General features: G+C 50.4%; 1 protein-coding gene across 1 annotated transcript; it reads left to right on the top strand.

Annotated features, from left to right (window-relative positions):
• Positions 1-46: 46 nt before the first annotated feature.
• Positions 47-13,318, top strand: LOC309680651 (elongin-A-like; the record flags this gene model as incomplete). The annotated part of the gene is made up of 11 exons (XM_082494322.1): positions 47-118; positions 5,373-5,429; positions 6,068-6,186; positions 7,087-8,302; positions 9,544-9,658; positions 9,894-10,049; positions 10,480-10,577; positions 10,861-11,041; positions 11,586-11,697; positions 11,995-12,146; positions 12,743-13,318. 11 exons carry the CDS (start codon positions 47-49, stop codon positions 12,802-12,804), a joined length of 2,340 nt encoding a protein of 779 aa, XP_082350448.1. The 3' UTR covers positions 12,805-13,318.
• Positions 13,319-13,694: the final 376 nt, after the last annotated feature.

The raw sequence follows: 13,694 nt of genomic DNA, 5'->3' as shown, positions 1-13,694 counted from the left end.
GGGCGGTGAAGCCGCTTCCGCCGCCGCGGCCTCTCCAGCAGTAAAAATGGCGGAGTCGGTGCTGGAAGTTGTGGGCAAGCTGCAGTCGCGGCTGGCGGGCAGCTCGGAGCCCAAGAAGGTGACGGGTGTGGCGGCGCGGCCGGGGCTTCCCCTTCCCGGCAGGGACGGCGCGGCGGGGTCTGGGGTCGGGAGGGCCCGGGCCGCCCCTCGAGGGGCCCGGGGAGCGCGGCCGGGCCGGGCTGGGCCGGGCCGGGGTTGCCCTCCGCCGGGGCCCCGCTGAAGTTTCTTGTCGGGCCGTGGCCGCGGTCCGTGGGGCGAGGCGGGCGGCCCGCCAGCTCCGAGCCGCGGAAGTGGGCCAGGCCCGGGGGGTGTCCCCGGTGGGAGGCTCCCGCGCTGCTGCCAGCCCGGGCCGGGGTCGCAGGCCATGGCTGCCCCGCGGGAGGCCTGCTGTGGCGGGCCGGGTCTGTGTGCAGGGTCCCCCCGTGGCACCTCGTTGGGGTGCGGTTTGAGAGGCACGCAAGCGGGCAACGGGAGAAGGTGCCATAAGAGTCTGGTGACGTGTTGGTGGTGGAAGAGCTGCAGTCGCTGGTGTGAGCCTGGGCGGGAGGTGAGAGGGAGGCGCAGCCCGGCCTTGGGACCGTGGCAAGGCCACCAGGGTCACCGGGGAGTTGGGGTCGGGGCAAGAAGTGGCCCAGTCTTAACTCAGGCCTTGGTGTGGGTACCCCCTCTGGCCTTGGGGAAGTTGCTCGATGCCTCTTGCCCGTCTCCACCATGGAACGTGTCAGCTGCTGAAATCTGCTGCCCACAGCAGCTGTCGCCAAGTGGCAGCCGTGTGCGTGCTGCCATGATCCGTGCTTGTGCTGGGATCTTTTTGGGGACATTGAGCTGTGCCTGTTGCTGGCAGCAACTCTCCTGCTGGGCACCAGGATCATGAGCCGTTTTTTCAAGGGAAATTTTGAATTGGGGTTGAGCTGAGGTGTGGGCCTGCCACATACTGTTATTTCATTCTCTAGGCTATCATTTTATAGGGGGACCATCTGTTGTGAGTATTTACAGGTATTTGATTCATGTTTCACTTCATTCAGAGGCAGTAGTGAGGGCCGTAAAGCCACTCTGCACTCAGTTTTGTTTAACTGAGGCAAACACCTGGAGAACTACTCGCTTTCCAGGCCCTCACACCACCCATGAAAAAGGATGAATCCTAAAATTCTCAAGTGTTGACCCTCTGAAAGGGAGGCCACTGTACCCAGATCCAGCCTTGCTGGTGATCTGGTTCCTTTTCTCAACCTCTCAGCCAAGACCAGAGCAGGGTTAAACTAGTGGGGCCCTGAGTGGAGCTGAGGGATGGATGAGTAGTCAGTTCCAGGGGTTCTTGGGCTCTGTGGTGCCGAGAGTACATACAAGACTTCCAGCCTTGGCTCAGCACGCTGTGCACAGTGAATTAGCGCTGCCGTCTCCTGACCCCTGTGTCAGCTTGGGCCAATAACTCTTGCCTGTGTTTCTTGGGCATTGTATGTCTTTGGGCACCAGTTGCACCGGCTGACTCCTTCTCCGATAACCTTGCGCTGTGAAGTCCTTTCTTTCTCTGTTCATCCTATGCAGTTTTGCAATGGCAGGAAGAGGTGGTAAGTGCTCGCAAGCTGTTCCTGGCCAGGAGAGTGACTTTAAACCCTTCCTCCGCAGAAAGGTCCCGGGACCTGTGCTCTCTTTAGTTCTGATACCTTCTCAACTATAGCCTCGGCAGTGTTAGTGTTTCTAGGCTTGAATTTAGTTGCCGTTGCATCATCTTGATAGATTGTGCATCTTCTGAGCAGCTCCATCTGTCGCAAAACAGCTTTCACTCTTCTGCTGTGACCGTTTCCACTACAGTTCTGTAGCAGCTGCAGCTGTACCCTGTCAGCAGGACAAATCCCCGGCACCTCTGGGTGCTGCCCACACATTACACCGTTTCCAGTCTTTGGTTTTCTTGCCTTGTCCCTTTGAAATGTTTTGTCACTAAGGAGAAAGAATGCGAGTTGGGTACAACTCTCTATTGCCTTTCTGAAAGGTGTCAAGTGTTAATACTGGTTTTGGGTAAAAATCAGGCTGCTGACGTAGAACTATATGAGTGAAGCTTTGGGCACTGCTGTAATGGTTTGGAAATGGTCTTTTTTGTCTAGTGGAGAAGATACAAACTCTGCTGCAGGACCGAAGGAAGAAAGAGTATAAGGGAAACACAAACATATGAGCATCTTCACAGAGAGGATAGGGCCAGGCTGTATTGTAGTAATTTCATATTAATGTGTGTTGTTAGTGTTGTAACGATCTGGCTGACTTCTTTAAGAACAAGAAATCTGTCCACCTGTGTTAAACAAAACTTTACTGGAGCTAAGCAAAGTCTTTATGCTTTGTGTCTTGTGGCTGATTGACTGAAACTCTGCCTTACGCTGGTGTGTTCTAGAAGAGCTTTCTGGTATGTATTTTGTCTGGTGTCTAGCAAGATACAAGCCTTGTATTTTATGTCTTCTGCCTGGTTGCCTTTTTCTCGTAGGACTTGTAGGATCTCAGTTATTTCTGCGTTGAGCTGCCAGATTTGAGTGTGCTTGGCTGATTTCAGCTGAAGGCAGTGAGGTGTACAGCATCAGCTCATTTCCATCAGAAATACAGACTAGTACCAGTTCTTAAGCCTTGCTGCATTGGAGTTGTCTCACTCGATGCGTCTCATGCACGTGGACCTGTGGTCCACAGAGGTTGCAAGCAAATTGCGGTTTTGCTGTGCTCTATGAACACAGTTCCCAAATATATCCCTACTCGTATATTGCCGGCTGTGTGCCACTTGGTCAGCATCAATAAGCACAGGTTTTGATATCTTAGATTGTCAGAGAAGTGCGTTATTGATGAGGCAGGTAACAGAAAATGCCTCGTTACATGACAGCTTCATTTTGAGATTTTATAACTTGGCTGGGAAGTCTGCTGACCTTAAACTGTGTTAACGTTTCTAATGAAGGTGCAGGTGTCAAAGCTTGGTAAAGTGGCACTTAGGCAAAGGTACGTGTATGGTGGCCTCTTAGAAAGCCAGCTCTTGCTTTTTATTAAGATGTGTGGAGTTTTCCAAGCATGGACTGCAGCGGGTGTGTAATAAGCCAGTTCCCTGTGAGACGTGTTCTGGATCAAATGTGTGGGTCCCCTGATCCGAACCCAAACTTCCCCTAGCAATACAAAATCCTCATCTGAGCCCTGTTGAGAATAGTTCTTTTGTTCTTGGAATTCAGCCCTGAAGGCAACAAATAACTAAAGAGCAAAAAGAGCTGTTGAAGATGCTTCAGTGGGGTGTAGCTCGAAAAAACAATTGGGAGGCTTTAAGGATAGCCTAATGAGTTTTCCCTTGGTTCTTACTCTCAGGGTGGGATTTTTGTAAGCTGCAAAACAGCCTCTCTAGGAAGGTAATCAGCTGACAGAAATGCTGTTTTTTTTAATATCACCCCATTTTACTCTTTTTCTATCCAGTACAAGATCCACCCTTCTTCCCTTCCCTTCCTGCCCCCTCCCAAACAGGGCCTTCGTGCACACTAGTCCAAGCCCCTGCGTTACCGATGCCTGAAGGATCTTGGCCTTCCCGGCGGGATTCCAGCTGGTGAGCTCTGGCAGCCCTTGGCCGCAGCGGTGTGAGGGGAGGTAGCAGAGGTGGGCTGTGTCTTGACCTCTGCTGCTTCTGTTCAGTGGCTTCACTTGCCAGTCGGCTTGTTGAGCCGCAGTGCTGGCAGTGCTGGCAAAGTAACAGCAGTTCTGAAAACTGAGAGGATGTGGGGATTTTTAGAATAACTGGCAGCTGCTTCTCCCCCCCAGCCCCTTTTTTTCCCTTCCCCATCCATTGAGGCAGGTGGAGGACTACGGTATCTGCCCCAGACACTGTCAGTCCCTGGGGAGCCTCTGCATTACTGTGAGCCTGGAGTTACAGGGACAGAGGGCTTGCAGACCCAGTTAGCTGTGGATGCAGCACAGCCAGAACTATTGCATCCCCCTCGGCATCCCCGCTCAGGAGTGCTCAAACCCACCATTACTGTTGGTATCAGTGTTTCACTCTTCCAAAACAAACCAGAGGCCATGACTGAAGGTTTCAGTTAATGAATTCCTAAAGCTAATGGAGATGGGGCAGTGGTTTCTGGTGAACGGAAACCATTTGGTGATTCTGCTTAAGCTAGATGAATCCTTTTCTATGTGTCAAGGAGTATTTTCTCTCTGAAAGTAATAGCACTCTTCAAATAGGGTAAAAGAAAAAGGAAAGAAACCTCTAAACCTTTTTTGATCCTCGCATGGTGGAAGTGGAGATGATTAGAATAGCTTAGGCCAACAGTGCTAATTTGAGCATGAGCACAGTGCTTTAAAGAGCAGATCTTCTGGATCAGGGACAGCCCTTTGTATGGCATATAGCACAGCAGTGCTGAACAAAGCCTGGGCTGTATAGGGACCATAATAATGGGAATGCTGATGAGGCTGGTCTGTGGCTATAGCTGAGCTGCGGGAAATAACGTGAGGGGCAGCAGAGCTGTCAGATGCGTGCTGCCCTGTACTGTAACTAAGAAGTCGGTAGACATCTCAGTGAAGCGATGTCCCAAACCACCTGGGTGGGAGAGGTACAAGTACATCCCTTCACCTGCGGCCCCTCATCAGGTGCAAGTGGGAGAGGGCTCCTCTTCCCTCCCTGGCTCACAGAGCAGCCGTACATGTTGACACAGCCTCGCTTGGCAGCGTGTGTGTGGGGGAAAACAACATTTTCACTGTTGTATGGCAAAGAGTAGTGAAAAGAGTGGGGTGGTTGTGGAAGGGATCAGTTGCCTTTATAGCACAGACCGTAACTGAAAGGAGAGACGGCCAGCAGCACTGACAGTGGAGGCTCTGCAGGGGAGATATGGGTTCCCTCTTACATCTTTAGGAGTATCTAGACATTTTCCTTCCCTCAGTGTCTAATTTGCAGAACTTCAGAAAGGTCTTTTAATATTCTCCCCCCCCCTCCTCTCAACAAATGCTGCAATTCTCGACACCAGCTTCTGAGAGTTGCGGGGTTCTGAGTACTTTCTTCCACTTGCTGGGCAACAGAATTGTGTGTGTCTGTTTCTAATGCTTTAAGCCAAAGATAAGTTGCAGTCCTCTGAAGAAAGCATTAATATTTGAGTGCGTTTTAAGACTCTCAGATGGGCCCTTGTGGGCTAAGAGACGATAATTTCATTACAGTTGTTCACCTTCTCAAGAACTTGATTTGGAGCAAGACAGAAGCTGACTGCCACTTGGATCTTTCTAACAAGATCTCATGCAGTGCAGAATTGTCTTCCTTTCGAATCACGGTCTCTGGTTCAGTATGACATTTCTGAACGCTTACCTCCTTGTCTCTACAGCTGCTGAAAAGTCTGAAGAGGCTGTCTGAGTTGCCCATCACAGTTGACGTTCTTGTGGTAAGAGCTGGAAAATCTCTCCCGCTTTCCTCATGTCTGTCAAGTCACAGGATAACTGTTTGCCACAGCTATGCTGCTTTCCTGGGAACAGGGCTTGTTGCATCAGACACCTGCTACAGCCTGGTGTCACAGGCGTGATTCTGATGTGGTTATAGAGATAAAAGGCACGGGGAAGGAGCGTGTTAGAGCAAGTGTGGAGCCCTGGAGGACAGTTTGTCATCCTCCGTTCTCCCAGAAGCTCAACACTTCACCGGGATCCGAGGGTCGGAGCACTTCCTGAGGATCACCGCATCAGCACAAAATTGGGAAGTGCTGATTCGGACAATTATTCGCGACTTCTGTCTGCAAACTTACCCACAGTCATGGTAAATGCTAACTTGGGTTACTGCTACAAATAATTAATGCTTGCTAAGGCAGAGTTAAGCGGTCTTTGATTTACAGAACTGTAGTAAACGGGATGATGGCTGCATAAAACATCATCTGTTATTTGGGGTACCTTTGCCGCTAGATGAAGGGGGTTTATTTCTGTGGCCGGGACGGGCAGCGGGTAACTTTAGGCCCTCTGTAGGAAGATGAGCTTAGGGGAGAATGCCGAGTGTTTTGCTGAGATGAACTCATGTCCTGGCTCTCTCCTGAAGGAGACAGGTGTTGGGAAGACTGTGAACAGTTTACGGAAACACGAGCTGGTAGGAGACTTTGCAAAGAATCTCGTAGCCAGGTGGAAGAAGCTGGTGCCAGTGTCCCAAGAGGCAGACAGGTAAGTGAACCTGTTTGGTGATCTTGATGGATGAGCTTTGTGTATTTTTGCGGCGGGGATGATAAACTTCCCCGACCAAGGTAATACAAGTGAAGGCTCTGGGAAAACTTGTAGGCCACGGGTGCTAACTCTGCATGGAGGTTTTGCCATCTTTTGGCAGAAACTTCCTGCCTCTGCTGGCTGCGGAGCGTTGGGCTGCTGGTGGCCGCAGTTTTGGGTGAACGTAGGGGGCAGTTTTCAAGACTTGGCAGTTGGATGAAGCGATTAACAGCAGAGGCCAGCAAAGTGCCTTTATTACAGCAAGAGCTGCAGTCGGCTTGTTTCCCGGGTTATGATGCTAAAGAGAGGGAGTTGTAGGCCGCAGTAAAGGAAGTGGCTTGGTTTGAAAGGCGCTTTTATGTGCAAAAGTCCTATGGCACCCGAAAGTTGATGCTAGCCAGCGTGTTGCAGGAACACAGCTGTGTTGAAGTCAGCAGAGAGATCATTTAGATGCAGGGGATAAAGACCCGGTCATTGATGATAATTTCGATGGCTGTGGTGTCCCTGCAGGCCTAACTGGCGACCTGGGGGACATGTTTCCCGTAGGCACCACGCAGCCAGCAGTGTGGAGGCATGGAGATGGCTCTGTGCACATCTGTCTCTGCTTCCCAGGGAACTGTGACGCCTCTCGTCCTAACACAAATGCTGACTGAATTCCTGCACTAGAGGTGCACTTTTGAAATCCCTGAACGTCGCTGTGCCTGAGAGCATTAGTGGTGTTCTTGCCACAAAACTACCGACCACAACCTTAGTCTGCTGTAAGAGAGGTTCCCGTCCACATGGTCCGTGGGGAGGGGCTCTTCTCATTCATATTGGGATGCTTTTGTCTATTTTCTATTTTTTTTTTTTTAATCCCTTCAGAAATAACCTAGATTCTGAAGAACGTGACTATGAGAGGAGCAGTTCAAGCAAAAGACATCAAGGACCTTCCCTCAGAGAAGATGAAGAACCTGACCCAGAGTATTCAGAAGCTTTCCAGCCATCTTGCAGCCAGTCCTATAGCCCAGCTCATAGGGAAAAGAAGTCCAAAAGGTATCCTAAGCCTGAGAGAGCCCATGAGACTTATGGCTGTAACAGCCAAGAGGGGAAGGGTTGGGGCAGATCTTCCCCATTGCTCTCTTCAGATCAGGAGTACTCGGACTACGGACAAGCTGTGTCTTCTGAGCCAAGTGAGAGCCCTCAGGATGTGTACACAGACCCTTATGCCTCTGAGGAGCAGGAAGAACCAACAGTATTTCATCGGAAAGCCAGTAAAGGCCACAGCTTTCAGGAGAAGCTGGGGGCAGGCCGTGAGAGGAACTCTGGTGAGTTCTGTGACAAAGGGAATGTGAGTCGAAGCAAAGAGCACAAGTCTTCTCACAAGAAGCAGCGACTTGATGTCAGAGTGGAGGACAGGACCTCCGCCTTCAGCCCTGAAAGATTGCACAAGACCTCTTTTAAAGAGCAGCTCCAAGAAGCCCCCGTGGCAGGAGGCAGCAAGGAGAAGCAGAGGCTGTCAGAGGGCACCAAGAGGGAGAAGAGCCGAGAAAGTGGTACCTCCAGAAAGGAGAAGTTGCACATGTTGCCGCACTTGGAAGAGTCCTTGGATAACCATGTTAAGAAGCAAAAACATCGGGACTCTGAAAGAAGCAAATTGGAAAAGGCCAAGCTGAGCCTGGAGACCTCTACCACAGAGCGGGAGAAACGGAAGGCTGAGAGTGAGTCATCAAATAGGATTAAAGAAAAGGGGATTTTTGGTAGCTTAAAATCTTCAGAGGGGAAGCGCAAATCCTCTGAGGTGGACAAAAAATCGATGGGCTTTTCCTCCAATTTTGGGGAGGGGGAAGCAGAGGATGAATTTGAACAACCTACAATGTCCTTTGAGTCGTACCTTAGCTATGACCAGCCCCAGAAAAAGAAAAAGAAAGCAGTCAAACCCTCTGTGTCAGCTGGTGACAGAGACCAAGGGCACAGCAAACAGAATGGATCCAAAGCCAGTACCAACAGCTCAAGCTCGAGTCAGAAAAGTCCAAGCCACAAGCGGACAAGTGAGAAAAGGGCAGAGAAGGAACAACCAGAGGCTCCTAAACCAAAGAGGGTAAGGTTTTGAAGGATCTTGTAGTGAACCAAGAAGGTGGGATCAGCTGCTCTTGGCCCTCTGCCATCTGGGCTGTCTTAGTTTTCCCCTTGGAGGTGCTGGCTGTGTTCTGCATCAGGCTGTGCTTGTGGTGTCTCATTGGTATCTAGGTCTGTGACTCCTGATTTCTGCTGGGAGACACCGTGTTCCAAAAATGCAATAGGCAATACGCTCTTTATTCAAAACTGGGGAGAGTGAAAGAGAACACTTTCACCTAAATACTCGTATGAAAGCATATTGGATGTGATACATTTGTTAAGCATACAGAATATATTTACATGTGACTCAGCTTAGAATCTGGCCTAATAGACAGTGCATCTCCACCTGCTAGCAAGGTTCCTATGTCTCTCTTCTCAAGTATTAATGCTTCTCTAAAATGAACCTTTTTTTTATGTATATCAGTGCTGCAGTTCTGTTAACTAAATCTGTTGGTCTCCACAAATGGGAGAGAAATGAGTGGACTGGTGTTACAACGCACATAATTCTAGAAGAAAGACCTTCTTCAGTGAAAGATTGAAAAAAGAGGCATATTCTTGTACATACTGATTTCCACATGCGTGTCAGGGTTTTGTATATAAATAGGAACTAATATATAGAACCTTGACTGCTGAATGTTTTTAATCAACTTTGAAACACTTTGCTTTTCAAAAAGCGGTTTTATAATCTTCACAGCCTTTTACGATGCTGTGAAGGTGCCCCATATCATAGTTTTAGCTTTCCTCCAGTTTGGGAGGTTCCCCTCTCCTCCGCCACTGCAGAGTGCTTTGTCAGAGGCGGGGAGGAGGAGAAGAGGCAGAACAGGGAAATGAGTGTTTGAGATGAAGGAAATGTTCCTGCCAGCTTTCTCTCCTGTTTTTTTCCATTACTTCTTTGCATTGTTAATCTGACTTGGGTTCTTGCTGGAGGCCTTCAGCACTGAACCCAGGAGGGTAAAGATGGGGATGGCTCTGAGTGGAGGGAGCTGAGAGAATCTATCTGATCCCGAATTTTGGCGTCTTTGTGTTGACAGCCGAGACAGAGCCACAGTGCTGTGGCAGAAGGGCAGGCTCCCCCAGAGGCCCTTTCCTGCTGCAAGCTGATCCGCACTGAGCGGCTTATTCAAAATATCAAACAAAACGCGGTTCAGCGCTGTTTGTACGCTGGCAGGATGCTACATCCTCCTGTATTCTCGGCTTACGTGCATGTACATTGTCTCCTTCCAGATACTTTTAGATGTGGTCCCAACGTTACCAGACATCCCACTGCCACCGATCCAGGCCAACTACCGCCCTCTTCCTTCAATCGACTCCATTACCTGCTCCCAGACAAAAAGGAAAGGTATGTTGGGCAGGCAAATAGGTCCTGACCTGAGATGAGGCAGATGCTCTGTTGACCCTTCTGGAGGCCTGGGCTTTGGACTTGCCCTTCCCAAACTCAGTTGCAGGTGTCGTAGAGAAGCCCTGGCCCTTCCGGTCGCTTCTGGGGGACTCTGATTAGTGTTTCCTGTGCCATTTCTCGGGGTGGGCTCTTCTTTGCTCTCTTCCCTTCTTACTCCAAGTCTTTCACTCTACAGCAGTGTCCTCGCCCGTTGAAGAGAGTGAAGCAGGTTTTACAGGCCGCCGGTTGAATTCAAAGATGCAAGTGTATTCAGGCTCTAAAACTGCCTATCTCCCAAAGATGATGTCTCTGTATCAGCAGTGTATCCGCGTCCTCAGTAACAACATTGACTGTAAGTACCTTTCCTCGTCTGCCTTAAAGCCACGTTGCCATGCAGATAACACTGCTGTCTTGGTAACTCATTTGGACCTGTCCCAGCGGCATCGGGCTTGGAGCATGTGAGCAGTTAGTTGCCCCTTGTCGCAAGGCAAGCTAGCGAATACGGGACACCTCTCCCGGAAAGCTCAGGTGCTGCACAATCGGCAGCCAACATGCTGGCAATAGTGGTAAAGAGCGCCTTGCGCAGGCACTTCTTAACTTGGAGAGACTGGTGCCTGGTGACTCACTGGGGCTATTGCACCCACGGTTCCTTTCTCCTTCCCCTCACACGGTGCCGTGGCGTGCAGCACTGCAGTTGTTTCCAGTGCATCCAAGGGGTCAGGGCCTTCCCTTGGCAAGGAAGGAGCAGCATCAAATTCTCTCTGCATCTCCCTTCTCTCTAGCAATCTATGAAGTGGGTGGTGTCCCCTTCTCAGTGCTGGAGCCGGTATTGGAGAGATGCACCCCGGAGCAGCTCTATCGCATTGAGGAATGTAACCATGTGAGTGCCTGGGCCCGGGGAAGGGCTGGTGACACACGGGCGTGACGTTCCGTCCTCATCTGCAATAGCTGAATAGTAAAGAAGAGTGCTCTTTACAACAAGATGTGGCTTTTGCTAGTCCTGAGTTCCTGGAGTTGCCACATGCCCACCTCTTGCTGCAAGCTGCTCCCGAAGCTGTCTTGCCCTCGGTGGTGTTCCAGTGCCACTGACGCTAGCTGCTGCTGAGGGAGAGGGGAGTGAAGGTGTCAGCCGGGATCCCAGCTTATGTGTGGGTTTGTTTCAGGTCCTCATTGAGGATACAGATCAGCTGTGGCACAACCACTGTCTCCGAGACTTCAAGAATGAGAAGCCAGAAGAGTTTGAGTCCTGGAGGGAGATGTATCTTCGACTTCATGATGCACGAGAGCAGCGGCTGCTCATGTTAGCACGGAACATCGGCTCAGCTCATGCCAACAAACCCAAAGGTAAAGTAGGGCTGCATGATGAGAGAGGGGCCTGGGACTGCTGCCTTGCGGATGTCTTGGTATGGGGAAGGTCTTCTGGAGTGTCTGGTTTCAATCTAGTCCAATTTAGGACTTGCTGAACTCTATTCTTTATGTGGTGGCCTTTGCTTATTGGCTTAGCAGTCTCTAGACTTATTCTGTGGTTTTGATGACGCAGTATAGCCAGAGCAGTATTTTACAGCAAGTATATGTAGGGCTGCAGAGACACCTCCTGCTCTGCTTGAGTGAATTCTGCATGCTGGGGTTGAAGAACATTGGGGTGGGCAGAAGCATTCCTGCTCTTTGGGTGAACCTAATGATAACTTCTGACCTGATTGGTTTGATTTCTCACAGCCCATGTAGTGAGTGCAAGAGGTTCAGACATTAGGGAGGAGGCTGTTGCCTGAGCTTTGGAATGGATGAACTGGGGAGAAGTGGTTGGATCTTGCTTTAATAAGACAGGCACTCAGGACCCTTCTTTATAATATGCTGGATCTAAGCAATGTTTCCTTCTGGCCTCTTATAGGTCGAGTGGCCAAAATGGCATTTGTGAACTCTGCAGCAAAGCCCCCTCGGGATGTACGAAGGAGACAAGAGAAGTTTGGAACTGGAGGAGCTCTTGTGCCAGAGAAGACCAAGTGAGTGTTTCTCAGTAGCGCTGGCTGTGCAGGGTCTTTTTTTCTGGGGGCTCCTGCCAGCATCCCCCCTGAAGCTCTGCATCCTGGCAGGAAAGCATACTGTATGTCCGGAAGGTGCTTTTGCAGGGAAACTTGTAACTGTAATAGTCTGTCTTGCTGGGAAGCACGCAGATCTTGGTCACCGCTGGTTCCGTGCGGTCTCAGCCATGCTTCTGGTAACCAATGTGCCTTGTGTCTGAAGAATTGGGTCAAACCAGAGTGAGTCCTGTCCTGAAATGTCTCTCCCATCTGTTTCAGAATAAAACCAGTCCTCTACACATCCAGTAAGAGCCACACTCGTGTGACTGAGGAGCAGTCCTATGATGGGCCCAGCACCAGCAGCGCCCACTCTGTCCCGTCTTCAGGTAGCACCTTCTCCTCCTGTGACCCCAGGAAACCACCCGTGAAGAGTAAGTACAAGCCGCAGAACACCCCTCTGCTCTCCTAGAGCTCCTCCTTTACCAACACTCGAATGTGCTGCTTCTGCTGTAAGAGAAATCCTGGCTAGGCAGCAGGGGTGATGCTGGGGGCCTCTCTGCTCTCTCTGAGGAGAGGCTAAAGGCTCTTCACACTCCTTACACGAGACAAAGCATAGGGAAACGTCCGACCCAGCTGCCTGCTCAGTGCTGACTGTCTCAGCCTGTCCTAATGGTCCGGGTGCGGCAGAAACCCGGCCTTTCCCCTCCTGCTGTCCTTGCGTGTCTGCCCGGCTGTTTGGAACAATGACATTGTAGTGCAGCTCCCTTGGGAGGGAAGCAGGGAGAGTTTAAGCAGAGATGGGTGTCCTGGCAGTGCAGAAAGCCCCGTGGGCTCTCCTCGCTCTGTGACCTGACAAGAATACGATAGGCTGTGACCAGAGAGCTCACGCTTACGCCTGCCCTGCGTCTGCTTTGCCAGGGCTGCAGCTTGGAATTGCTTTCTGCTCTCCCAGCCTGTGACTGCCGCTTTAATGAGTGGGGTTTTTTGGTTGATTTAGGTTTTTTTCATTTTTCTTTCTCTGTTGCAGAAATTGCACCCATGATGGCAAAGACTATCAAAGCTTTTAAAAACAGGTTCTCCCGGAGATAAGTCAGCTGTGCAGATCTGGGACGTTCCTCTTGTGGGGGAGTGACACAGAAGGGGAGAAGGTCCCCAGACAGCCCTTTTCTTTGAACTCTTGGGAGGCTGCAGCTGCTGGGAGAAGCTTCGATCTGCACAAGACGACAGCACAGTATTTTATCTTTTATTCTGGTTCCTTTCTCGGTGTCAAGCTCCCCTCTTTTCCCCCATCCTTAACATCCTGTTTCTAGCTTTGTTATCTGTCAAAAGAAGGGTGTACAGAATCTCCCGACACAAGAAAATGTGAAGTCTTGGCACCTGCTGAGAGTGGAAGATCCAGAGACTATTTACTATTTAACCTCTTAATAAATTATAAAATGGTTTTAATTAATATTTTGCCCCTCTATCCTGCTGGTATTATTTATGTCACTCCCAATACCACCCCCACTGCCCCCTCCCCCTCCCCCCATGCAGTACAAAGACCAGCCTCACTGTGACTGGAGCTGGCCGGAATCTGTCTGTCTGAGTGGACACTGAGTGTCACGGGAGTCTTTCCTCATGATCTGGTACCTGCTGGGCCCAAAGTCCCACTTGGACCCTCTGGGACAGGTCGGACCGGTGGCCCATCTGCTCATTGATCCTTTCACAAGTGCATCAGATAGTCCTGAGGCTTTGCTCTCTATTCATGTATGTTGATAAAATCTTAGCTCTCTACCTTCTCTCTGCTGTTACTGTCAGTCTTGTACAGATGCTTGCATTGCTGTGCAGGGATGCCAAGAACCACTGGGGACTTTTTCTCTGCTGCTGTTGTCTTCTGCTGGCTACTGGGAATAAAATTCCAAGGGGTTTTAGGAGTTATCTTACAGTGCACCGAGTCAGATTTGAACTGGGTTTTTTTTAGACAGAGAGTGGACTTTGGC

This window comes from Vanellus vanellus, assembly GCF_965231255.1.
Source record: "Vanellus vanellus genome assembly, chromosome: 22".
NCBI classification, from domain to species: domain Eukaryota; kingdom Metazoa; phylum Chordata; class Aves; order Charadriiformes; family Charadriidae; genus Vanellus; species Vanellus vanellus.
The sequence above is the reverse complement of the archived record's forward strand: the minus strand, read 5'-3'. Positions and strand labels throughout refer to the sequence as shown.